Source organism: Pongo pygmaeus, chromosome 1, assembly GCF_028885625.2.
Source record: "Pongo pygmaeus isolate AG05252 chromosome 1, NHGRI_mPonPyg2-v2.0_pri, whole genome shotgun sequence".
Taxonomy (NCBI): domain Eukaryota; kingdom Metazoa; phylum Chordata; class Mammalia; order Primates; family Hominidae; genus Pongo; species Pongo pygmaeus.
Window position 1 is genome coordinate 193,922,819 of NC_072373.2, and position 26,841 is coordinate 193,949,659.

Consider the following 26,841-nt stretch of genomic DNA (forward strand, 5'->3'; position numbering starts at 1 on the left):
ATGCTCCTCCCCCAGAGGGTGTGGTCTTGACATCTTCTGGTCATTCTTGTTTCAGTTCCAATGTTACCTCCTCAAGTAGCCTTCCTCATCTGCCACCATTCCCAGCTCCTCTCTATCCCATTTCACTGCTTGATTCTCTTCCTAATGGCTATCACTGTCTGAAATTATTTATTTGTTCACGTGTTCATTATCTATTCCATCTCATCGTTAGACCGCAATCTCCCTGAGTGGGCTGTGGCCTTATTGGTCTTCTTCACTGCTGCATGCCTAACACCTGGAACAGTGCCTGGCACATAGTAGGGTCGCATTAAGTATTTGTGGAATGAAGAAAAGGAGGCAAGGAGGGATGACATTCTGCTTGTAGTAGGTGAGGAAAGGGAAGCCTGGAGGGGTCACAGCTGGTAGGAGGCAAAGCAAGAATTCAAAGCCTAGTCCCCAGCCCCTGCACACAAGTGGTCCTGGTGCTAGTGCCCTGGCCTCACTAGGTAAGTTGAGATATCAGCATCCCCCACTGCCTTCCATGCAAGCTGCAGGACAACCTCTGGAAGCCACCATCATCAGATACCTGCGGGAAACGCTGCGCTCCTGATGTTCCTCTTGGCTATGTGCGGGGACCCAGGACAGAAGAAGGTCACTGCCACCTAACAGCCCTACGGGGACCTGCCTCCCAGTTTCCCACCTTGAGAAACATGTGCTGGACTTCCCTGAGTGGGAGGATACCAATTCTTCCCCTTAGTTGGAAGCCCTTCCAGGAGAAAGTTTATCCGTATATTCGTCAAATGTTTCTGCAGTCCTGACCCTGGGCCAAAGCTAGTGCTTTGGTCAGGGCTCGAGAGTTGGGCTCACGGGGATGAAACTGGCTGGTTCCTGCCCTCCGAGTCTAGTGAAGAAAAATGGCACAGGTAAACCAGAGATCCTCAGACGTTAATGTGCATGCCATTCAGAACCTCAGTTTGCTCACGTATAAATGAGGTTAAGATGATGCCCCACCTACCTTAGTCTCCAAACAAGAATGTCAGGTTTTGTAGACTGCTGCACAAACTAATCATCCTGCAGGTGGCAGAGGGATGGGTGGGGTGAAGGTGTGAGAAAGACAGGTAACCTTAGCACAGACTCTGGGAGGAAGGGGAGGAACTGGCTGGAGTTGCAGGACCGGACATCACTCTGTGTCCCTTTTCTGACCCCTCTCCTCCACCCTCCTGCAGCGTTCCTTCTGCAGCACCGTAGCCGATGAGATCCGTTTCTCCCTCACCTGCCAGCGTCGAGTCAAGCACAAGCCGCAGCCTCCCATGATGGTCAAGACTGACGCCGTCATCAACATGCACACATTCAATGACCGCCGGCTTCCCGGCAAGGACAGCATGGCCTGCAGCACATCCTTAGCCCCTGTGTTCCCCTAGGCACAGCTGGGGTGGGGACCACAGGCCTGGGGGCTGGGCAGAGGAAAGCAAAGGAGATTGGAAGGAACGTCCCCTGTCCCCACACTGGGCTGGGGGACCAGAGCTGCCACCTGACTGTTGGGCCAGGAGCCTCCTGCCCTTAACTGCCAGGAAGCCAGCAGGCTCTCAGGCCAGCTGCTTGGGCTTCATCCTCCTCAGATCTTCTGTGGGTTTCTAAAGCTGCCAGCCGAGATAGCCAAGGCCAAAGGAAGCACATGCCTCTCTCAGGCCAAACTCACCCGCCCCTCAACTCTCCTCCAGAGTCGGAAGTTTCTGCCACGGCCCTGCAGAGGCCACAGAAAATGGAAGACAGCTCTTATATTGCCATTTCTTCCGCAAGAGCCCAGGCCTCCTACAGCTTGACCATGAGGCCAGAGACACAAGCCTTCGGCGCCTTAAGGATGTTCTAGCATGGCTGCCAATGGGAGCTCACGGTGAGGGATACCCATCCTATATGCCTGGGCAGAAGGAAGACTTCATCCCTCTGGGGCTGTTCACGTGGTCCTAATCTTCTGAACTTGGTGCCGCCCCTGGCAGCCCCTGTTCTGGCAGAGTTGAAGACAGAGCCACACAGGGGAAAAGAGGAGTTTGGGGTATGGGAGAGAAGAGAATGCACAAACAGAGGCCGCCATTTTGGATTCTTATGGACAATGACCCAGTGGTTCGTAATCCTCTAGGATGTCTCTGAGAATATAAGTAGGGGAGTGGCCACAGAAAATTCTTCTCCACTTTCTAGCCAGAGGAGAGAGGACCCCCTGAATTTCTCACAAAGGATGCCCAAAGATGCAGCCAGTATTTGAAGCCCAGCAGAGGAAAAGCAGATTCCACGGAAGTCTCACCGGCTCTTGTGCCAATGGATCTCACTTTCCTGGTTAGCAAGCTATTGTCTAAACCCTGTTTGCATTTGGAAACCTGGGCTCTTTGCCATCTTCTCATCAACAACTCCCCATTTCTGGCTGGTTGACCTTGGCCTCCCTCTGTCTTTTCGAAAGGAGAAGAGTTGGTTGAAGTGAAAGTCAAGTTGTCCCTCCTCAAAAAAGGAGTCAGTGTCCTACTACACAGACTAACTTTGGGCTAGGTGAGGGAAACCAGAAGAGACCAGAAGAACTTCTGGTCTCCTAGACTTACCAAACCTAGAGATGCTGCCCAGAAAAAGAAAGTTTCCAGGGACATAATATCATAGCTGGCAGAGGCCCCAAGGGTGGGGAGGAAGAAGCTGCCTCCTGGAGAATTAACCAAAGACCCCACACAGAGACATGAGGCCATCCTGGCCCCTTGTCTGTTGTCCAGAGCAGCTGTGACCTTGTGGGGCTTGGGGAAGACAGCAGAGAAGTAGCAGCAGGTTGGGTACCAGCCAGGGGGTGGACCTATGAGTTCCAGCTTGCTGTGATGAGTGCTTAGAGGTCTGTGACTTTAAGAGTGTTGCAAAAGAATGAGACATGAAGGATTAGGAACAAAGTGTCCTTAAAGAGAACATGATGGGCCAGCAGGTTTGCCATGGCCAAGGATGGAGGGCAGGCTTTGAACAGGGGAGGGAGGTTCTGGGGATTCTGGATGAGAACTGGAGCATACTAGCCACTCCCCTCCCACCTCTGTCCCATGCTGCTTGGGAAGCCCGGTTAGGGAAGATCTTCATTTGGATCTCAAGGGCTTTCTCATCTGGGTGAAGGGTAATCTCTAGCAAAGCAGGAGACCACAGTGGGCTCATGTGATAAACAGTGTCCCTCCTCCAGACTGTGAGCTGCAGGACCAAACCAGCGGGTTCCCAGAATCCCAGCAGCTCTGACTGGCTATGTACATTGGACGAGGGAGAGGAGGGCTAGACATACACCAAAGCCCCATGCATGTAATGTTAGGAAAAGCCATGCTGTCATAAGCTTCAGGGTACAGAGGGCGTGTGCATGTGTGTCTGTGTCTTTGTGTTTGTATGTGTGAGCGTCGGGGGCTGGGGCACAGGACAGATCTGGACATATAACATAGTCCAGGGCATGCAATAATAGGTGAATCCTTGGGGATCTGATGTGTGCATATGCGTGCGTATGTGTATCTGAGTGAATTGGGGACGAGGCAGACAAATATGTGAAGCAGCAAGGCCCCATATATGTAAAAACAGGAGAAGCCATGTCATAATGGGGCCCTGGTGAGTATGCATATGTAAGCATGCATGCATAGGTGTGTGCATGCTGGTGTGTGTGCGTGCACATGTACACTGAATGGCATAGGATGGAGATCAGAATCTTACCTGCAGCTAGCCAAATATGCGAAAAAGGAGAAGCCATGTCACCAAGGGGTCCATGTGTGAGTGCGTGTGAACACATGTGTACAGGCATGTGTGCACAGTGGGGAGCGGGGGGAAGGCCAGGACCAGAGAGTTGTGTGACATGGGTCAATGCATGCAGTAGACAAGAAGCCATGTGGAGTTGAAGTTTCCGAGTGTGTGGGACACACACATATGTTCCAGGTCACAGTGGAAGCAGAGACAGACAATCAGGAAGGCCGGGCACCAGGGCCTGTTTGCAGTTCTGTCATGGGAGAGATCACTTGTCACAGAGAGTCACCAAGGTTGCATGGGCACACTTGCCAGGAGACAGGGGCACAACCCTTTGGGGGCTCATGCTGCTGATGCCTTTGCTGTGGACATCATGTCCTGTTTGAAGGGAAAACTCTTTTTTGTAATTTCCAGGCAACAGGATTCTAATGAAGGTATTTGCCAATTTGCTGTCAGCAAACACAATCATTAACCGCCGTCTTACTTTGTCCAGTATAGTTTCATAGCACGTGCCTCATTCTTGCTCTTGTCTCACACATGTGTTGTGTGTGTGATGATACATGAGCATGTTCTTCAGAGGCTATGCATATATGTGGATTGTGACAGGAGGAAGAAGTGGTGAGAATTTTTATAAAAGGAACAAAGAATAGTGGATAAGTAGAGGCAGAATTCAATTAGAGAAACCCCCCAAAAGGTACCAACTGGTCTTTAGACTCCTGTGTGGAAGCAGGAGGCCACACAGCCTCATCTCCTCTCCCATGCAAACCTTGCGTCCTGATGTTCAGGTGTTGTCGGTGTGGCTGATATTTGGCTTCTGGCCAACATCCTGCATTTGTCCTGGAGACCAGCCTAGTGTTCAAAGTGCAGTGGGGACCACTGCTGCCCAAGCATGAGCTCTGTCTCTCCCGGGGCACTGAAAATGATGCTACATCTGTGAGGTGGGACGGAGTGGGGAGGTGTTTCCAGTGAGGCAGATCTTGTGTTTTCTTAAGTTTAGCTCTGTCCTGCCAGTGGGCATGGAGCTGAGCTGGGGCAGGTGCATGTGTGTGTGTGTATGTGTGTGTATGCACGTGTAGTGCGTGTGCACACACGCAGGCACTGAGAGGTGATGGGAAGCATGAAAGCTTGTTTGGATGGAGCAGAAGATGGAACCTGCCTGAGCAGATGCTGGACTGTCCCCGTGTGGTGCCGCATGCCAGCCCTGAACAGAAGAATGTCCCCACTGCATCCCCAAATGCCAGTGCCTCCTCTCCACCTGCTCAAGCTGGCCAAGTTGAGGGGCAGTGGTAAGAAGACACCAACCCCACCACCCCTGCCAAGGCCCTGGGGCTTAAGGACAGTGAGCCCTCCCAATCACTCTCCCGTTGTCCTGCTGCTGGTTTCTCTGCTCTGAAGAGAAGAAAATCCTGAAAGCGTTGTCAATGTTCAGGTGGCCCCATGCTGCAAGAGTCTCTCGAGAGGGGTGCTGCCCCCTTGGCCAGTGTGCTGGACTTTGAGTGTCTGAGGGGTAAGAGGGCCACCTCCTCCTCACAGCCAAGACTCTATCTAAGCTGGAAGCACAATCTGGCTCCACCCCCAACCCCTGCCATGCCTTAGACCCTGGAAGATGGGAATCCTGGCCCAGGCCAGGGGAAAGGGCCAAACAGGTTAGAAGTTGCTCCCTCTCCACCAGGCGTGCACTCACCAAGAACAATCAAAAGCTCCCTTTCTGCCTACTTTTCCAGGGGTACTGGGTCTGGGGGGTGGGTCACAGCTCCTGCTTCGTCACTCAGCATGAAGTTGGTCCCTCCCTGAGCCACTCCCAGCTACATGCACAAACATCTGAAAGTAGGCTGGCCTCTCTGGCTGACATCTGGAATGGTCCTGTGTGGATACCCATCTGCAAAGGGGCTAGAGGTTTGGACAAACAGCTGCATGGACTTATCATCTGGGATGGGCCCAGCCTCATGGACAGATACAAGAAATGAGCCCAACTCTGTGGGCAGGTCTCTGGATTAGACACATCTGGAAGTTGCAGGTCAAGTGGACACATCTGGAAGTGGCCCGGCTGCTGGCTGCCATGGAAGGGCCGTGCCCTCTGTCCCCATGGCAGTTTAAATCAAGCCTTCCCTTCAGTCCTGGATTTGCCCTGGAGTTAAAATTTCAGAGCTGAGGTCGTACATGAGTCACAAAACTTTTAGGTAGAAGGTTAATGTTCTGTACAATATATATATGAATGTAAAATATATATATATACTGTATATATATATATATATGCACAGTGTATATATGACCTGTAGCCCATGTGTATACAACCCTTTCCTGCACGTCTGCACACGGAGTGTACATAACCCAGCCAGCATGGATGAGGACCAGATGAGAGATGGGGGCTGCAGCAGCAAAGTCTGGGATGGAGGTCTCAGAGAGCCCCTTGGGGTGGGGAAGGCCCTCCACACATCAGAGCTCCAGACCCTGAAGAAGAGGGCAGAGCTACATGGTGCTGCCAGGTGAGTCCTGCACTGCCAGGGCCTCCTGTGGGAGGGGCAGGAATGGCCAACGGACCTCATCTCCATTGGAGCCTGTCTGAGGCAGGACAGTTGGGCGCGTCTGAGAAGCAATGTCATGCTAGTACTCGGCCCCTGTGCCGATATTACATTCTAGTTCTGGGGCAATTCGTCAGGAGCAGAAGGGCTGGGAAAGAGCAGGCCACTCCCCAGGCTTGTTCTCACACCTGCCTGCAGAATCGCAGGTAGGTTTCAGGCTCCACCTGGGATACCCTAGAAGGCAGGGCTATTCTAGGTAGCAAAAGCCTCTGCCTTTGATTCTCACCCACATGCAGAAGCAGTCACAACTTGCACACAACACAGCTCACAACTAGGGAAAGCACTTGTTAAAGAGAATGCCCCCAGGGCATGGCCAGCATGCCGATACAGTGTTCCCATGCCCCTGTTACTGATCCTGTCCTCCTGCCTTCTAGAACAGTGGACCTCACATCACCTCCCAGATTGTCTCCATTTTATGGATCGAAACTCTGAGGCCTCCAGACATGAAGAAACAGCCATAGATTCAGTCAAATGCCAGCCAAGGGTTTGCCTCGCCTCAGACAACCTCCCCAGCCCCATTTGACCCAGAGACCAGCTGTCAGGGAGCGACCTCGGAGCCAGAGGGGTGAAAGATGAGAGGCAAGAAGGTAGCTCCTATCCTAGCACAGCCCAGGCTCCATCTATCAGCCCTTCTATCCCCTGCGGCATCCTGGCAGGGCAGTTGGCAGAGTGCCCCCTCCCCAGGAGGCTGCAGACCTCTGTCCCTGGCTCACCCAGATCGGTCTGTTCTCTGCAGTTCCATTCCTTTAGCCTCTTTCGCGGGTCTGAGCATCTCTGGAGCATGCAGAGGAGGAGATATCTGAGGTGGGCTTCCGTGCAGTCAGCAGCCTGACCCAGCTTCAGCCTCAGGCGTCAGGCTGGTCTGCACTGAACTCTGGGTCTGCCTCTGGGACCCTGACCAAGCACGCCTGACTCCAGCCCCATAAGAAGCATCCTGTCTTGGTTCCATAGGGATCATGGGCCCTCTTACCACTGTGCATCAAGCCCCCAGCCCACCTCTGCCTGGGCCGACTTCCTGGTTGGGCCTCCCATGGTAGGGGCCTCAGTTCCCAGGCTCTGGGCTGAGCCCCCAGGCAGCACCATGGGCCTCTGAGACCCTAGACCTGTCCCACCACCCAGACCAGAGTGCCTGGACGCCCCCCACTCCCACTCAACATGGTTCCCACACACTGGTCTCTGGGCCATTCAGGGGATGCCCTTTGTGGACATGCAGAATTTCTATGAATATAGTTTTTTGTAAACATTTTGTAACAATTTGGGTTTCATAGTAACTGTGTTACTTGCCAATCATTCTAGGCTGATGTAAATAAATTTCCAAACAAATCTGATTATTTTCCTTTTTAAGACACTGTGATATATCAAAGTGCACAGTTTGCTGTATGAAGTAATATGGTTTTAAATTTTAAATAAAATGTTTCTAGAAAACAGGGCTCCCTTGAGGGGTGTTTTCTGTTTCTCTTCTCTCCTTAGAACCAGAAGGTGCTGGGCGACAAAATTTTGTCATCTTCCCCCAGGGATGACTGTGTCCCAGGCAAAAGACCCTGGTGCCCAGCAGGCGGGTGGCTCCAGCCAGGCTCCTGGTTCAGACATTGAGGATGCAGGGTCTGTCCTTGAGACTGTCTGACCTCTGTCTTCCCTTCCCTTGGCAATACCCCTCCCTCATCTCCATCCACACACTCCCTTGGGAGTTGCCACATACTTACTCATGTGGCCCTGTCCCTTTGGTCACAGCTGGTGAGGTCAGGTAGACACTTTATCCCAGCTTGGCCAGAGTCTCACCTGAGCTTTTTCAAACTGGAAATGAGAAAGCTCTATGTCAACTGCCCTCTGGAGACAGAAACTGCTCATACAATCAGAGTTCAGGGCAGGACATTTCCAGCAGGAAGGGATTCAGTATGGAGGTTTATAAAACCAGTAGAAGAGATGAGGGAGCCTGGCCAACTTGGTCCTCCAGGAATGGCTCCCAGAATAACACAGAACTGACCCACCAGTGCATGACCACCTCTGAGCCTGGTGCCAGAGCTGGGAGGGAAAGACACACCCCAGAGCTGCAATCCAGGGTCCAGGAAGTCTCCATCAAGACACTGGGGCTGCCACCACCCCACATCATAGTGCTCCTCGGCTCCCGGGAAGTTGGAGAAGAGTAGTGGACTGAAGCTGCTGAAAAACCTCATGTTCCCGTGACAGAGACAGCCCAAAAGGGAGTGGGAAGGTGGCCTCTGCCTCACCTCTGCCTCCAACTCTCATGCAAACAGATTGAATTGGTAGAGACCCCTTTCCAACCAGAACCCTCCATGTTCTCCTATGACAGCATCTTAAAAATAGCTCATGGTTATTGAGCACTTTCCATGTGGCAGGTGCTAGGCTAAGCTCCTAACACATATGGTCTATTTTGAATGAGAGATGTCCCTCAGACCCTGACATATCTCAGACCCTGACTCTGCACGACTTTTCAGTCCAAATGTCCACCATCCTTGACACGGGCTTAAGTGTCCCAGGCCTAATTACCAGGAAAGTGGCTATGATTGCACTAGCTTGAGTCAAGTGGCCACTTGTGGTCCAATTAGCTGTGGCCTGAGGGAGAAAGGGATCACATAATACAATTATGAGACCCAGGATCCCTGCTTTAGGAGGGTTGAGAAAACTGGAGAAGTCAAAAAAAAAGGCAACATGGGTTGGCAGGTCTCCTAAAATATGCACCTCCCATTCCATCAGCTGACAAGTGCCAGGAAAGCCAAGCCACAGCCCCAGCAGTAATCTCTGCAGAATGGAGAGGAGGTCGGGACCCAGTAGGCCACAGTGCCTGGGAGCTCTGGTCTGACCTAGAGCCATAGCCCAGGAGGAGACTTTAGTCTGAGCCAGGTAGGAGGTGAAGAAAGGCCCTGGGTTGCAGGTGTCAGCCATTGAGGAGCATGGTCGGGACCATCCCTGGAGAGGAGCACCCTGGGGGTCAGTTTAGGCTCCAGGTCCAGCAAGGAGTTGGGGGATATGGACAAGAGACCTGGTAGAAATGAGGCCCACAGTGGGGGTGAAAGAATAGGTAGAGGAACCATTCATCCATTCATCCATCCATCCATCCACCCATTCATCCATCCACCCATCCATCCATCCACCCATCCATCCATCCACCCACCCATCCATCCATCCACCCATCCATCCATCCATCCTCCATCCACCCACCCACCCATCCATCCATCCACCCATCCATCCATCCACCCACCCACCCATCCATCCATCCACCCATCCATCCATCCACCCATCCACCCACCCACCCATCCATCCATCCATCCACCAATCCAACCATCCATCTATCCATCTGCCCACCCATCCTTCCATCCATACATCCATCCACCCATACATCCATCCATCCACCAACCCATCCATCCATCCACCCATCCATCCATCCATCCATCCATCCACCCATCCACCCATCCATCCAACCATCCATCTATCCATCCGCCCACCCATCCATCCATCCATACATCCATCCACCCATACATCCATCCATCCACCAACCCATCCATCCATCCACCCATCCATCCATCCATCCACCCATCCACCCATCCATCCATCCATCCATCCATCCACCCATCCATCCATCCACCCATCCATCCATCCATCCATCCACCCATCCATCCATCCATCCACGCACCCACCCATCCATCCACGCACCCACCCATCCATCCACCCATCCACCCATCCATCCAACCATCCATCTATCCATCCGCCCACCCATCCATCCATCCATACATCCATCCACCCATACATCCATCCATCCACCAACCCATCCATCCATCCACCCATCCATCCATCCATCCACCCATCCACCCATCCATCCATCCATCCACCCATCCATCCATCCATCCATCCACCCATCCATCCATCCATCCACGCACCCACCCATCCATCCACGCACCCACCCATCCATCCACCCATCCACCCATCCATCCAACCATCCATCTATCCATCTGCCCACCCATCCATCCATCCATACATCCATCCACCCATACATCCATCCATCCACCAACCCATCCATCCATCCACCCATCCATCCATCCATCCACCCATCCACCCATCCATCCAACCATCCATCTATCCATCCGCCCACCCATCCTTCCATCCATACATCCATCCACCCACACATCCATCCATCCACCAACCCATCCGTCCATCCATCCACCCATCCACCTGTCCATCCATCCATCCATCCATCCATCCACCCATCCATCCGTCCACCCATCCATCCATCCGTCCATCCACCCATCCATCCATCCATCCACTCATCCATCCATCCATCCATCCACCCATTCATCCATCCACCCATCCATCCATCCACCCATCCATCCATCCGTCCATCCATCCACCGATCCATCCATCCACCCAACCATCCACCCATCCATCCACCCAACCATCCACCCATCCATCCCTCCACCCATTTATCCATCCATCCACGCACCCACCCATCCATCCACCCATCCATCCATCCATCCACCCATCCATCCACCCATTCATCCGTTTATCCATCCACCCACCCACTGATCCACCCATCCATCCATCCACCCATCAATCCATCCGCTCATCCATCCATCCATTCATTCATTCACAGACTTAACTAAATATTTTATGTATGAGTCCCAGCTCTACCAGCTACTAGCTGTGTAACTTTGAAGAAGCAACTTCACATCCTTGAGCCTGTTTCCTCATCTGTAAAATGCATGAGTGTGAAAGCCGCCCCCTCACGGAGTGCTTGTGGGGATTAAATGAGAAAAAGCACACTGCATATTTAGCACAGGGCAGGCACATCATAAGCCAACAATAAATGACAGCTATTTTCATTAAGAAAAGGGAGAAAGATGGGGAGAAGAAAACTTAGGAGCTACTATGGGCTGAGTCCTCTCTGGATAGACAGGGGGACTCCTCCCTCCAGGACTAACCCTAACTCAGAAGCCTATCTGTGATACCCTCGGCTCTGGATGGGGGCCAGCCAGGCCTCTCAGATTACTGACTGCACAATAGGTGCCGAAGCAGTGATGTGGCTGTCCTGGCTCAGGCTCTTGTTTCTATAACCTCAGCCATTTCTGCCCCAGCCTCTCCTTGGCTAATGCCTTGTGCTCCTCTCGTCTCCAGGACATACATGGGCTCCTAGTTCTAGTGCACCAGTCCCCAGGAGCAAGACACTCAAGCAGACCCCTCAGTCAGGAATTGGAGCAAGACATTCAACGAGGCCCCTCAGTCCGGAATTGCTGTGGCAAGAAACAGACACCTACTCAAAATCACCCGGGCAAAAAGTGGGCTTCATGATAAGGGGTCTGACAGAAGACAGTCAAGTTTCTCTCCCTCTATCTTTCTCCCTCCCTCTCTTTCTATCTCTCATTCCCTTCCTCCCCCTTCCGCTTCCTTGCTCAAGGCAGGACATGGCCACCCCCATCTTGGTTCATGTCCCCCCAGCTTCAGGGCCCATGTCAGTGAAAATGTCCCAATTCCAAACCGTCCACCCACTCCTTCAGCAGAGAGAGCTGGATGGTGGAGTTCTCAGAGAACAGGTATATCTGACGAGTCACTGTAGACCCACACTTCTGAAAATGCCCTCAGGATCTTGTTCAAATGAAGGCTGGGGTCCACTCGTCTGGGACAGACTTGGGTGTCTGCACTGGCCACAGCTCGCAGGGGCTGCTGGGCTTTTGGCCTGCTGCCAGCACAGCAAGTGGCCCGGCTGTGGTAGGATGGTGGTGGGGGAGTGGTCACTGAATGCAGCACAGGCCTCGGAACCCTCCTGCTCCATGCTCTGAAGGCACAAGCCCCACTCACCCCATTCAACAGCATCATAGAAATGAATCCTCCCTTGAGTCCTTAGTTCCCTATCTGAAATGTTGATTAACTGAGCATCCCACTTCACTCCCATATTTTTCTGTCTTATCTAGCCCCAGAATATCTATGCTGGCAGGAATGCCCCAAGTCCCTCAGGATTCAAGTTCGCTCAGGACCCCTCTGCTAGGACTGATGGGCAAACCTCCCCAAGCAGTAAGATCAGGGACTCTGGAGTCCAGCTTCCTGGGTTTTGCTCCTTGCTCTGCGTCTTCTTTTCTCCCACACCTTTTTTGGAGATGGGGTCTCACTTTGTGGCCCAGGCTGGAGTGCAGTGGCACAATCATAGCTACCTGCAGCCTTGACCTCCTGGGCTCAGTGATCCTCCCACCTCAGACTCCCAAGTAACTGGGACCACAGGTGCTCACCACCACACCTCGCTGAGGAGGGCTATAGGGATTTGATGAGATTGTCCATGCCAGGCACGCAGTCTAGCCCAGCCAACGTTAGCTAATTCTGTGGAGGGAAAGTAAAGAATGACTTGACCCCTCCCCAGTATGCCAAGGGTGAAACTAGCCCAGGCACAGAGGAATCAGGAAACAAAGGTGGTCAAATACTCAGCTTTAAGTGCAAAGTTGTTGGTCCCAGTCTACGACCCAAAACATCTGGAAGTTTCCTCTCCACTACCTCTCAAATTAGACCAAAGATTCCACAGGCTTGGAGGGAACTGGGGAGGGACCACCAGACAGAGATGAAGCCCACTGCAGAGGCCTCCCAGGTTCTGCCAGAACATGCAGGTTCAGTTGCCAGCCCCAGGGAGCCCTGGGGAATGGACCCACCATCTCTACCTGCATGAGTCCAGTACAGAGCCTAGAGAGGTGCCTCTCTAGATGTCTTGCTTAGTGGCTTCAAAATGACACTTGCCTTAGCATCCAGGTGACTCCCACTGGCCATCTTGCATGAGTCAGGACCATCTGTGCCCTGAAAACTTGCTCAGTTCCCATTCTCCCCAACCCATGCAGCCAAGCCCTCATTCACTGAATCAGGAAATCAGGACTCTGCCCCAAACACTTAGAGGAAAGGAGGTGCTATGGCAGGGAACCCCTGACCCTAGCCAAGTGCAACTAGACTAGAGATTTTCCTCTGAACTGGGGAAACAGTGCCCATGCCATTATTTTATTCATTACTATTATTAGTGTCATTAGTTCTGCTTCCAAGGCAGTCATTGCAGAGCTCTGGTGGCTTGGAGGTGAGAGGACAAAATATTTCTGAAGCACATTCTGATATGGTTATTTTTTGTTCTCCAGGTCTGGGAGAGTCCCATCCCACAGTGGCCCCCTTTCTTTTGACCTTGGTCATCTCACCCTGCTCAAGGAACAGGGGTCTGAGACCTGTGGAGATGGCTCCCACCTCCCACAGTTCCCCCAACCCCTTCTAGGTCTGTGACCTGCCCTCTCCCCAGCCATCCCTAGTGACAAGGGCCTCCTGTCACTCACGGAGGTGCCCAGACAGGAGACAGGGACTAGGAATAGGGGGCAAATTCTAAGATCTCTCTACCATCTTAATTTAAGCAGATGGCCTTGGACAATTCACAAGCCTCAGTTTACTCTCCTGTGCATTGGGGGTGCCCATTTTGACTGCAAAAGGGAGCTCACGTGAGAATTTTTAAAATGACATGTGAAAGCATATGTTCAGTGTGAGGCATTGGGCTGTTTGTGAGGGTCCTTCACTCTTCAGTCAGTACTCCCCTCTCTCCCTTCCTACTGCCCTGCCACTCAGGTCCATCTGGAGCAAGCCAAGGAGCAGCAGGAGGTCAGGGCTGGAGCGCCCCAGGGGCTGCAGGCCCCTATTCCAAGAACCACGCTGGGCCAGGGTACATGGCTCCGTTGGAGCCTTGATGGCACTTCCTTGGGAAACAGAAGCTGAGTGTTTAAGAAGCATCTGTCATTATGGAAACAAAGTTGCCAGGCCATTTTTTCTTTTACTATTTTTACTGCGGTTTCATTATCTTATGCAAATGAGGCCGCTGATGAAGCCTTTCTGCAGGGTGGCCCGTGCTGGGACCAGCTCTACCAAGGGGATTTATTGCCTGCTTCGGCCTCCAGAAAGGATCCGAGATGAGGAGTCCCCACGGAGAGGACTTCCGGAGCAGCCACCACACCTGCAACACTCGGCTTCCCACCAGACAAGCCCCTAGCTCCTGCCTCCATCCCAGGAGTGCCCTGGCCCGTTATCTGCAAAGACCTGAATGTCAGCCCAGCTTGGCTCAGGCCTCTGTCCCTGATTCCCCAATAGCCGGAGCCCCTTGAAGACTAAGTTACCAGTACCCAACAGGATATAAGGGAAAAGATGGGAAGCGAAATATGTTAGCTACTTAATTCACATCATGTCCATAGTGCTAGGAGAAAAGCATGATATTATGCCCTTAGTTTGAGATCCCCTGGAAGAGGCCCCTGAGACAAGGGCTTGAATACAAGATGAAGGTAGGGGAATAGGGATGTGAGATGCCAAAGGGAAGCCAGCTTATAAGGGGTACAACATCAAGCCAGTCAACCCTGTGGGCAGCTGGATCTTAACTCCATGAAGAACTCTGGGAGCCAGCATAGAACATGCAACTCAAGAATCTCCCATTGAAGGAGCGAGGGAGCTGGGGTATGTATACACCAAGTCCTATCAATCTTTGGTTTAGGACTGGTCCCCCAGAGACAGCCAATCCCAGGTACTTCTGGCATGCCACAAGCGGGCAAGGTGGATTCTGGGCCAGGACAAAGCCTCAGGCAGAGCAGTGCCCATCTCGGCAGTGGGAAGTCAGGCAGCTTGCCCTGAAGGGGTAAGGGCAAGACACTGACAGCATCTGCTATGGCCCCATGTCACAGATGAAGAAACTGAGGCTCAGAGAGGCCAAATAACTTGCCCAAGATCCAGGGAGTATGTGGTAGGGCAGAGTCTAACTCAGGGCTGTCTGCCTCCCAGGCTCTAAAAGCCAATAGTGCCTCACTGGACCTTGGGCAAGCTCAGGCTCCCAGGCTCCCTGCCCAGACCCCCACCTGACCCCAGACCCCCACCTGACCCCAGATCCCCTACACCCCTTCCTGCAGCTCTGGCCTTGCTGACAGCCCCTACAATCTCTTCCTGCTCCAGACTACCTCCCAGATCATCTCCTCCCAGCACGAACTGTGTTGGCAAAGCACGCCCTCTTCCCGGTGAGTTCAGCAGCTCGCAGATGTGGAGAGGTTTTTCTTCAGGAGGGAGCAGGCCTCTGTTCTGTCTGTCTAGCCCAAAGACTTACTTGCAGTTTGCTGTGAGAACCAGCTTCCACTCCTTCCCCCTAATTCAGCCTCAGATCACTAAGAATTCTCTAAACTCCAATAACACATCCTCTGGGACAGAGCCAAGCATTGCATGAGAGCCTTCTAAGCACCGTGCCCTGTGCAGGCACTCTCCTCTCTGTAGGGAGATTTAATCCACTGCCATATTTCCCAGGAGCTCGGCAGTGGTAAAATTAAAGATGTGGAAAACCTGAAGCTTCCCAGCCCCACTTGCCTGCAGGTAACGATGAGGCCACAACAGTCACCAAAACCCAAATGTCACTGCTTCTGTGTCCTCTTGCACAATCCAGACCCCTCCAGCCCCACTGAAGTCAAAGGGACAGGCCTCTTCTGCACTCAGAATCATCCTCCCATCTGAGACCAAAGGCTTCAGAGATCTTAGTGCTCAGCTCTTTTCCAGGAGAAGTTGTTATCAATAATAATAAGAATATCAATAACGATAATGGGCTGGGTGCAGTGGCTCACGCCTCTAATCCTAACACTTTAGGAGGCCAAGGTGAGTGGATTGCTTGAGTCCAGGAGTTCGAGACCAGACTGGGCAACATGGTGAAACCCCATCTCTATAAAAATAAAATAATAATATTAATAATGCTAATAACAACAGGATGCAGCTAACTGAGTGACAATTCTAGACCCAGCACTGTGCTTGGCTCTGAGCATGCCCATCTCATGGGATTCTCAGCATAACCTTATACGCTAGAGATGTCATCTCCATATTACAGATGCGAAAAACCAAGGCTGAAAGAAGTGGAATTACTCTCCCACAATCACCCAGTAAGCAACAAAATGACGGCTCCAGTCTGGGACCTCTGTTTCATAGATTTGGGAAATGAACAAATGAATGAGCGAATCAGAAAACAGTCAATATCAATGCTGTTTACAGACACTGGGGAACGTCTGTGCTTATGGAAAACAAACATCCAAACTTGATTGGGCCAAAACCGAGAATTACTAATTATAGTCACTCACAGGAACGACCTACCATTTATGCCTAATTGCAGTGCAGTCCAATAACAATTATGCACATCAATAAATGTGTCGGATTAACTTGGTTGTGAGTTTTATTTGATCACAACCCTAAACTCTGCTTGTGGTTGCTCAGACTTGGGAGGCTACGGCCACACTGCCCGGACCCCCTGGTCACTTCCGGCTCAGTGCGGAGGACCATTGGTACCGGAAGGGAAGTGGAAGATGGGAGAGGAAGGAAATGTTTTCTCCTCCTTCCTCTGCCACAGCATGTCTGCACTGGCAGGCTCAGGGAAAGCAGTTTGGCAGGGGGTCTTTGCAGGGCGTGTGGAACATCACAAGCCTCCCCTCCCTTCCTCAATGCCAAAGGCAGCTTCCTAATTAGAACATCCATAACCCTCAGCATCTGCTCCAAGAGAATTCAGCTGCTCTAAGATGGAGAAGTCCATTAACTTTATTGCACAAAACGTCAGACGTGCTTTTAGACAGAGGATCACTGCCAAGTGAGATAAACTGCCTGGACCTGCCAGAGGGACGGGCCAGAACTTCCTGCAATCCCCAGCTGTGTTCCTGGGACTCTCTCCTCTCTCTGTCCAATGCCCTGGGTGGTACCGTATCACCCTGGGAGGCTGGAGCCAGGGAAACGGTATCTTTCAAATGCAGGTGCAGCCTGAGCACCCAGCCTTCATGGGGCAAACCGGCAGCCTGGTGGATGCCCAGCACCAGACAGGCATCATCTGACTCCCAGAATGCATCGGGACTCCCATCCCATAGCCAGGCAGCTCATTCCTACATCAACAGGAATTGGAAGAGCTGGTGTCTTTAGAAGCAGTAGAGCATGGTGGCTAAGATGGAATTTCATCTTTGTCGCTTAGGAATCACTGTCTGACCTTGCAAAAGTGCCTTAACATCCTGGGGCTACTCCATAACGGGGCTCCATAAAAGGGGCTGAGTACCCCCCACCTGTAGGAGGGTGAAATTAGACGATGCCTGGAACTTATAGCATAGTGCCTGATGCATAGTGAGGGCTCCATAAATGAGAGCACCCTGCCCAAGTCTCCAGTGTGGAAATGGAGAGGGAACAAAAATCCACCAGTGTGGGGGTAAGAGTAAACACCAGTTTGGATTCAAACAGCCCCAGGTTTTAACCTTAGCTCTACCATGTGACTTAACTCCCTAGCCCTTCAGTTTCCTCATCTGGAAAATGGGGTTGATATTTCCCGTCCTCTTTTCCTCATGGGAGAATCAAGAAGGTGTAAAAGGCTGTGGGGCCACTAAGGGATGTTCTGACATGCAGCGTTATGGCTCCCATTACTGCGGCAGTCAACCTTATGTCTAGTGTTCCCTGGACACACCAATCCCAAGGCTGGCTGCTGGCTGGGCCTCCCTCAACTCCTGATCCTGGAACTCATCTCTGCCCAAGCACCTCCACCACAGCCCTCCCACCTCCTCCCAGGTGGCCGATCTCCCCACAGAGAGCAGCCCCAGACCTCCCAGCCCTGATGGATGTCTCACCATGTGGGCCTCCCAGGCCTCTATTCTCAGATTCAGATCCCTTCTTAATATGAATAATTAGAAGAAACAATCAGAGGGGGAGGCAGCAGCCATAGCAGTTGACCCCAGTGATTTCCCAGCCTCGGGGAGAGCCCAATTCCGCTCCAATCCAGTTGCTGTAAATTCCCATCAAGCTAAGAAAATATAGTGCAATTTAGAAACACTGATACGGCAATAAAACACAGATCTCCAGCAAATGGAATTCGGCAACATCTAAAAATGGAGCCATACATTACTCAGCCTGAAAACTCCCTCCAGGGATGTGATGCTGGGAGAAGTTAGGGCAGCTTTATGTTCAAGATGATCTTTCCTTTCCAGATGAAGGCAGGGCCACCTACAGCAGGGCCTCTGGTAGCCCTCTCAGGCCTCCGTCCATGGCCCAGAGAAGGATCCGAGGAGGGCTCCCAAGTCAGAGAGGACCCATGGTCTGCCTTCCATCCTCCAGGGGCTGTTGGAGGTAGGGAGAGGATCTTCCTTTGTGCCATTTAGCCCTCATAAGTGGCCTTCGAGGGAAAGGTGGTTGTTTCCATTGATCAGATGAGAATACTGATAAACAGAATGAGATTTGTTCAAGGTCACTCATGGGGAAGTGGTAAAAGCTGGATTTGGAGTCATGCTTGTCTGCCTCTTTTGTAGTCTACATGCCGTCTTACGTCCAGCTTAGGACTCAGCCCTTGACTCTGCAAAAGCTAAAACTAAGCCAAACAAGGCTGCTCCCTGCCTTCTGGGCAGGCAGCCTGACCCCTGGAGTGGGGACAGGACCATAGTCCACGAAGGAGTTCATCACTCTGCTTCCTGGGACCATTCGCCTGTTCCTGTAGCTCCACTCTGTAACCCTGAAACAGGAAGAGGTCCCCTGATGCAGTCTCCTGCCTCCTCAACAGAAAGCAGGGGGTAGGGGGTCCTCTTGGGAAGGATGGAGCTGGAGAGCAGGAGGGCTTTGGATGAGTGGAGGGCAGACCCATGCGCCCATTCAACTTAACATCTCTACTTCTTCCTAGAGAGGATGGGGATGGGGCTCCATTCTCTCTCTGGCCTGGTACATACCCTCCTCCCTCCTCATCAGCATGCCAGGCTCCTTGCTAAACCCACCTGGCCAGTCTCCTTGCTGAACCCATTCTATCTAATTCTTGCGCATGCATGCACCCACATGGGGACACACACCCCACCCAATGCTCATTTCAACCTCTACATTTGCTTAGCCAGTCCCTCCTCCAGACTGTGAGCCCCACAGGAGCAGAAAGTGGTGTGCTCATGGCTCATGACTGACTCCCACACACTGGACTAAGCACAGCTCAGGGATTGACTCCACTGACATTTGGAACACACTGGGGATTGCTTTCACATGCTCCTGTGTGTCCTACCAAGCCCTGGCACCAGGAGCCCAATAAGGGCAGAAAACCCAAGGTGGCCTCTTTAGAGTTTGTGTGTTAAGAATTACGACTCAGGACCCAGGCCTGACTTCCAGCTCTGCCACTGCTAGTTATTTGACTTGTGGAAGCTACTTAATCCCTCTAAGCCTTAGTTTCCTCGTCTGTAAAATGCAGTTAATAGGAGGTCCTGCATGGAAGGCTGCTGCAAGGATCTAGTGAGATGATACATGGAAAGCACACAGCACTACACTTGGCACATAGTAAATGATCAATGAACGGCAATTGTATTAGTTAGCATAGAGCAGGCCGTGCTGTGACAATGAGCCCCAACGTCTTGGTGCTTTACACAGCGAACTTTATTTCTTCTGCACTTTGATTCTTCCATGGGTCAGCTGTCATCCATTGTGAAAATCAGTGATTTAGGCTACTTTGATCTTGTGATTCCATCATCTCAACACAAGGTCTTCTCATAATTGCCTCAGCTGAGGAATAAAAGGGCTGGAGAATCATATCAGTGCTTTTTGCTGCCTCAGCCTAGAATCAGTGCTTTTTGCTGCCTCAGCCTAGAAGCGACACACATTCCTTCCAGTCACATTTCAGAGGCCAGGGCTAGACATGTGACTCCACTTAGTTGCAAGTGGAAGTAGGCGTGCATCTTCCCCGTGCCCAGGAGGGAGAAGACAGCCAGATCCTGGTAAGCACTAGTGATGTCTTCCTCCATATGCGTGGTTACTGGCCCTTTTCTGCACCCATGTCCACTTTGTCTTCCTGGACCCAGAGCCAACTCACACCCTGCTGGCAATTTTCCTATTTCCTCCTTCATTTCTGTCATGTCTCCTCCCAAAGAGCGGCAAAGGAAATGCAGGCCCCCGCTGCCCTTCAGCTGAAGCCCAGCCGTAGCCCAAGGGAAATAGCTCCTTACAGAAGATGGACTATTTCTAAAGTCCTCCCCTACCCTCCTCCAGCCCCTTTCCTCTGACTGAAGGGCCGTCATCAACTCAGTGACAACCCAGAATTCAGGCCTCCAGCATCTGATTGCAATTGTGCCTCTGACTGTCAGGGATAAATATCTGTTGTCTTAAGGAGGATCTGCGCTGATGGAGGTGTCAGCACAGGCAGTGGTGGTGGAACCGGACTCCCTGTGAGATGTAATTTGTGGGCAAGTCATGTATGTCCAGCTCCTGCCAGAGCTCGGGCCCCTGAAGGTGGGGTAGGCAGGACCAGGGGGGTGGGGGACAGATAGGTGCAGCTGTGTGGGGGGAAGGGCAGAGAACCAGAAGCCAGAAATGAGTGACTTCCGCGGGTGAGGACAATATATCAAGTGGAACCATCAACCCAGAGGGGAAACTGTAGAGGATGCAGAGCAGTTGGGCAGGAGACAATGAGGGTCCCTGAAAGTGGAGTCTGGGAGGACTAACAGGCACAGGAACAAGAACATGGGGCCAGCAGGGGCTTTGGAAATTAGATTTGAACCCTGGCTCTGCCACTCAACAGCTGTGTGACCTTGGATTCATTGCTCAACCTCTCTGAGCTTCCTCAGTAAAGAAGCACTCAGAAGCCCTGCCCTGTGAGCTTATAAAAGTGCAGTGAGGTGGATCCGAAATGTTCATCCCCTTGGGGTTTGGCCCCCAGTGGGTAAGCCTGGTGGAGGAAGGCAGAGGCCCATTCTGGAGATCCTGGGACACTGTAGTGGACAAAAGAGATTCCCCACCCAGACCCCTTTGATTGCATGGTGCACTTGTCTTTCCACTTCTGGGAATGTTGGCTGTTCATGGCTCCCAGTTGTCCCCTTCTCAGGTGCCTTCTTACCCATGAGGTTAAGATTCTCATCTTCTACCACTCAGAGCAGGTCACAGCCAGTAACCTATGATGTGGTCAGAAAAAGGCCACCCCCTTTCCTTAAGATGGGACCAAGTCTGTGGTGCTTTGCCTGAAGCTACCACCTGCCCAGGTGAGACCTCATCCTTGCTCACTCAGCTCTCGCCCCAGCCTTATCCTGATCCCTCACTCTCCTGAAAGCAACACATTCCTTCAACACACTTTGGGCACCTAAGTCCCCTCCTCAGGCTCTGCTTCTAGAGAACCTAAGACAGACACCAAGCAGGGCTCCAAGAAATAGAGTCTAAGGTCTAGGGGTGGCCCTGGAACCAGGCCATGACCTGGGGCTGGCCCAGGCTGAGTAGGCAGACAGGCCTCACACCCAGACACTGAGCTTCTAGCCGTTGGGTGAACTTTGAACCCCTGCCTTGCAGGGAATGGCCCTGAGCTACTGTGAGTCAGGAGGGGCGTTTGGTACCAGCTTCAGGGAGAGAGGGACTGAGCAGAGAAGAGGAAATTCACAACTCTTTTTATTTCTGTTTATTGCTTTATTCATTGAAGTCTTATCCCCATGTACTTAAACAGGATTTGAGGAGCTTAAAACTAAATGCATTTAAAAGGGAATGATTGTAAAAGCAAAACAGTGCAAAAACCATGTCAAAGGAGTGAAACATTTTTATTTCCTCGGAGGCTAGCTGGGATAATAAAGGCAGAGCTTCTTACGTAGACCACCAGCTAAGAGGATTGTCAGAAACAGGGTCCCTGAAGAGTCAACAGATCCCCACAATTCACTGGGAGCATCTCCTGGAGTTAAAGGTCCCTCTAGGATATACTCCCTGTCTAACCCCAGAACTATGTCCCCTGCCAGAGAATATGGGTACTACCCCCTGGCACTTTGCAGGGCCTTGGGAAGTCCCTTCTCTTTCTGAGCACTCAGAGCACCCCCTCTGCTCAGCGAGAGGGCTAAGCCTGAAGACCCCTGGGGTACTTTCCACCTCATATGTTCAAGGACTGCCTAAGAAAATTGACACTCAGCAGCTCCCAGGGCCTCAGGCAGGTGGAATGTGAATCCACATTCCCAGGCCCCAGGTGGGAGATGCAGGTACTAGGAGAGTCGGGAACTGATGGGCAAGGGCAAGGAGTGTGGATGCAGGCTTGAGCTGGCCCAGGGATAAGGGAAGCAGAGGGGAGAGAGATCCAGGCAGGAGGACAGAGGGGCAGCCTGTAAGCTCAGAGAGGACTGGAATAACCAATGAGCCCATATCCAACCTGGAACGTTCACCCTGAGTTGGGTTTAGAGGTAAGAGAAAGGAGCAGGAGCAGAGAGACCACCCTGTCCTGGGCCGAGGGGGCCTGGGGCCAGGGAGTTTTGGGATCTGGAGCTTGGTGTCCTCAGGATCTCAGATGACTGTCTGTTATTGGTCCCTTACTAAGAGGCAGGCACTGTACTAAGCATTTGAGGTGCATTCTCCCATTTAATCCCCCCAACACCCTTTAAGATAGATTCCATCATTTGCTTCATTTTAAAATGAAGCAAGGGTTAAGATCCCAGCCCGAGGTCACCCAGCTGGTAGGAGGCAGATCAGGCTACACCCCGGGTTACCTCTGATTTCAAGCCAGCACTGCTAGGAACCCTGTTTCACCACCTCCCTCAGGGGGACTCATGGTGTTCCCAGTCCTGAGAGGTCCCTAAGGAAGCCAGCCCCTGCTTTACTAATGTCTCATTCATCTTAGATACCACATTTGTATTCTAATAAGGGCCTTCTGGAGCTAGGCCCTTTATCCTAAGGGCACTGATGGGGAAAAGTAAGCACCATGTCAGGACTGGGATAGGGGAGACTTTGGCGAGGTGTGCCCTTTCAGTATCCATGGATGCCACCTGTTGTCAGCAGGGACCCCTAGCTGCTCTAGAACCCAGACCCACCTCATCTCAAGATGCCCTAAGCATTTGCATCTCCCAGGACTCATGAGGCTGTCTCCAGGTCTGAGGGCGGCCGTCAGTGTTGGCAGCAAGCGCTCCTGTTGGCACAGGGGAAATATAAGCTGCATCTGCCACTTAAAAAGCATTTCTGAGAAGTGCAGAGGCGGCAAGAGTGTGCAGAATTGTCAGCGTGTGGGGATTAGCAGGCCAGTACGTTTCCTCCTGCAGGCAGCCCTGCTCCGCGGCGCATAAGGCATTTCAGGAGAAGCATCGTCCAGGCACGGAGCAGCCATTAAAAGGAAACCCAGGGGAGGCCATGGGAAAAGAGTGGCTGCTCTCTAGGAATGATAGGCTCCGCACAAAAGGAGCAGGGTGCTTGAGGACCCAGAGTGACCAGTGCCCAGCCCGGGCTGGGGCCTGCCATCAGGGGCCAACTGCTCTACTAGCATTTCAAGAGCCCCAGAGAAATTCTGCAGTTACCACCACACCAGTCTGTGAGGTTGATACTGCCATGATACCCCTTCTACAGCTGGGGAAACTGAGGCTTGAATGAAAAGAAATCATTAAGAGTGTGGTTAGAACTTGAGCGCTGGACCACACTGGTTCAAATCCCAGCTCTACCACCTTCTGGCTGTGTGTCCTTGGGTAATTCCCTTGGCCTCTCTGAACTTCAATTTTCTCACCCATAATATGAGAGAGATAATAGTACTTCTTCTCCCAGAGATAACTATGGGAATTAGAAGAAAAATGTAGCTAAAGTGCCAGACTCATAATAAATCCTCAATAAACAGTAGCTTTGATTATTATTAGATTATTCAGTTCAATTCAGTTCAATATTTATTGACTACTTGGTTGAATGTATTAAAGTATATTGTCAAAACAAGCCAGTTCTTTTCTCCTGGTTGATGATAATGTAGAACTCTGCCCTCTTCAGCCAGTTGCTCTGCCTTTGTGTGGTTGCAGCTACCGGACCATATAAAACATGGGGAATGACCCAGCAATGCCATTACAGGGTATATACCCAAAGGAATATAAATCATTCTACCAAAAGGACACAAAGACACACGCACGTGAATGTTCATTGCAGCACTATTCATAATAGCAAAGATATGGAATCAACCTAGGTAACCCATGGGGCTGAGTTCTTAATCAGCTAGGGGTTCCTGCTGACAGGTGGCATCCATGGATACCGAAAGGCCTCACCTTGCCAAAGTCTTAGGAGATGATGCTTCTCATGAAATGCCTTATGTCTCTGAGCGCTGAAGAGCAGGGCTGCCTGCAGAAGGAAACATGCCGGCCTGCTAATCCCCACACGCCGACAATTCTGCACACTCTTATCACCTCTGCACTTCTCAGAAATGCCCATCAGTGACACAATGGATAAAGAAAATGTGGTACATTTACACCATGGAATACTATGCAGCCATAAAAAGAGGAGCAAGATCATGTCCTCTGTAGGGACATGGATGGAGCTGGAGGCCATTATCCTCAGCAAACTAATACAGGAACAGAAAACCAAATACTACATGTTCTCACTTATAAGTGGTAGCTAAATGATGAGAACTCATGAACACAAAGAGGGAAACAACAGGCACTGGGGCCTACTTGAGGGTAAAGCGTGGGAGGAGGGAGAGGAAGAGAAACGATAACTATTGGGTACTAAGCTTAGTACCTGGGTGATGAAATGATCTGTACAACAAACCCCCCATGACACGAGTTTACCTATGTAACAAACCTACACATCTACCCTGACTATAAGTTAAAAATAAATAAATAAATATAAATAAACCCAGGCAAGCAGAGCCATCCCAAAGGCACCCGACCTCTCACTGCATCCTTGGAAAAGGAGTGAGAGCTGTCACACAGGAGGCTCTGCCAGTGCTGGGCTATAGGGGGCCCATCTGGAGATCTAAGTGGGAGAGGTCCCAAGGACTGAGGAAGCGGGAGGTTAGAAGACCAGATGTTGGAGGGGGAGTTTGAGGAGCGAGAAGCTGGAGGTGAGCAGTGCAGGTCGGAGTTTGGAAGTCAGCCTCAGGAGCTGAGAGATAGGAGGTGAGTATCAGGGATACAGCATCAGAGAGGAGACTCAAGGTGTCAAAGATTAGCATGAACCCTGAGAGGTCAGGACTGGAGGTGAGAGTTGGAAGTTAGAGCCTAGATGGGACTCCTGGAGGTCCGCTGTTGGAGGAGAGGCTTGGCAGGTCAGAGTCAGAGGGAACATGGTGGTGAGAAGCTGGGTGTGTATCTCAGGAGGTGTGTTAGTTTCCTATTGCCGTTGTAACAGATTATCACAAATTTAGTGGCTTTAAAATAACACACAATTTAATGACTTGGGATGTATTCCTTCCTCTAAAAAAATAAAACACAAATTGATCATCTTATCATTCCAGAGACCAAAAGTCCAAAATCAGCTTCATGGGGCTAAAGTCAAGGTGCTGGCATTCTGTATCTATTTCTGTCCCTCCTCTTGGCTTTTCTTCCCTTCCCCCTTCCCTTCCCTTCCCTCCTCTTTCCTTCCCCTCCCTTTCCCTCCCTCCCCTTCCCTTCTCCAGGATGACCCAGTAGTGTCCCTGGCGGATCCAGGCAGTGGCGGGGCTGAACTGTTTGGCTTTGAATCAATCCAGCCCCTGGAGAACACCATTGTAAAAGCACATTTCCTGCCACCTGTTATTCATAAACTCAAGAAATATTTATTGAGCGCTGAACACTGAGCTGGGTGAAAAGGATCCAGCAGTGAGCTAGACAGAGGTGGTCCTGCCTTGGGAGACTTTGCGATCTGGCGGGACACTCCCAGACCTGTGCCAGTGGTTGCAGATGCAGGCTCAAACTGGCTCGTAAGAGTCCGTCGTTAATTTTTCAAGAATGTGCAAGCCAGCTGTTAAACACAGCTAGACACAGCTATTATTAAAAATTAAATTATGTTAACTTACAGTTAAATAAATTGTATTGAAACAAAGGTAATGAATGCTCAAAACTCATCATGTCTTAATTATTGTGCTATATTTTGTGCTCGTCGATGCTCCTGTACGTTATTTATGTCTACTGAATCTGTATGGTGGAAATACCACAATGGTGCACTGCTGTGTATCTCTTCCCAGCTCCACTCAGTGGCGCCAACCTTGGTACTCTGAAATTGTTAGTATTTACACCACGGAGCCTAGCAAATGCTACACATCATGCTTTTTTTAAGAGAGATATATATTTTATTTTATTTTATTTTATTTTATTTTATTTTATTTATTTATTTTCAGACGGAGTCTCACTCTGTCGCCCAGGCCGGAGTGCAATGGCATGATTCGGCTTACTGCAACCTCTGCCTTCCAGGTTCAAACGACTCTCCTGCCTCAGCCTCCTGAGTAGCTGGGATTACAGGCGCCCACCACCACGCCTGGCTAATTTTTGTATTTTTAGTAGAGACGGTGTTTCACCATGTTGGCCAGGCTGGTCTCAAACTCCTGGCCTCAGGTGATCCACCCGCCTCAGCTTCCCAAAGTGCTGAGATTACAGGGGTGAGCCACTGTGCCCAGCCACATCATGCTTTTTTTATTTTTGAGAGCCAGTTACTAAACATGTGTAGCACACTACTGTCTGTTGCCCACTGCATAGTCCAGCTCATCCTGAATCTTGATTGTCTTAGCTTTCAGCTGGAAGTTGTTCTGATGGGGTTGGAGTGGAAGGTGGGTCCTTGTCGGGGAACATTCAGAACCTCTTGTTCCTCCTCAGTGGCCTCTGGGTGAGTTACAGACATGCAGGCCCTCAGTTCTCCTTCTCCCAGGCAGGGGCCA

The 26,841-nt window shown here is 51.3% G+C and overlaps 1 protein-coding gene across 2 annotated transcripts in view; it reads left to right on the forward strand.

Annotated features, from left to right (window-relative positions):
• Positions 1-7,718, forward strand: part of GRIK3 (glutamate ionotropic receptor kainate type subunit 3) — a 237,973-nt gene extending 230,255 nt beyond the window's left edge. For both annotated transcript variants that reach the window (XM_054448627.2, XM_054448636.2), the window contains exon 16: positions 1,206-7,718. In XM_054448627.2, the coding sequence (XP_054304602.1) occupies positions 1,206-1,400 (195 nt within the window). In that variant the 3' untranslated portion in view covers positions 1,401-7,718. The remainder of the gene's footprint in view (positions 1-1,205) is intronic.
• Positions 7,719-26,841: the final 19,123 nt, after the last annotated feature.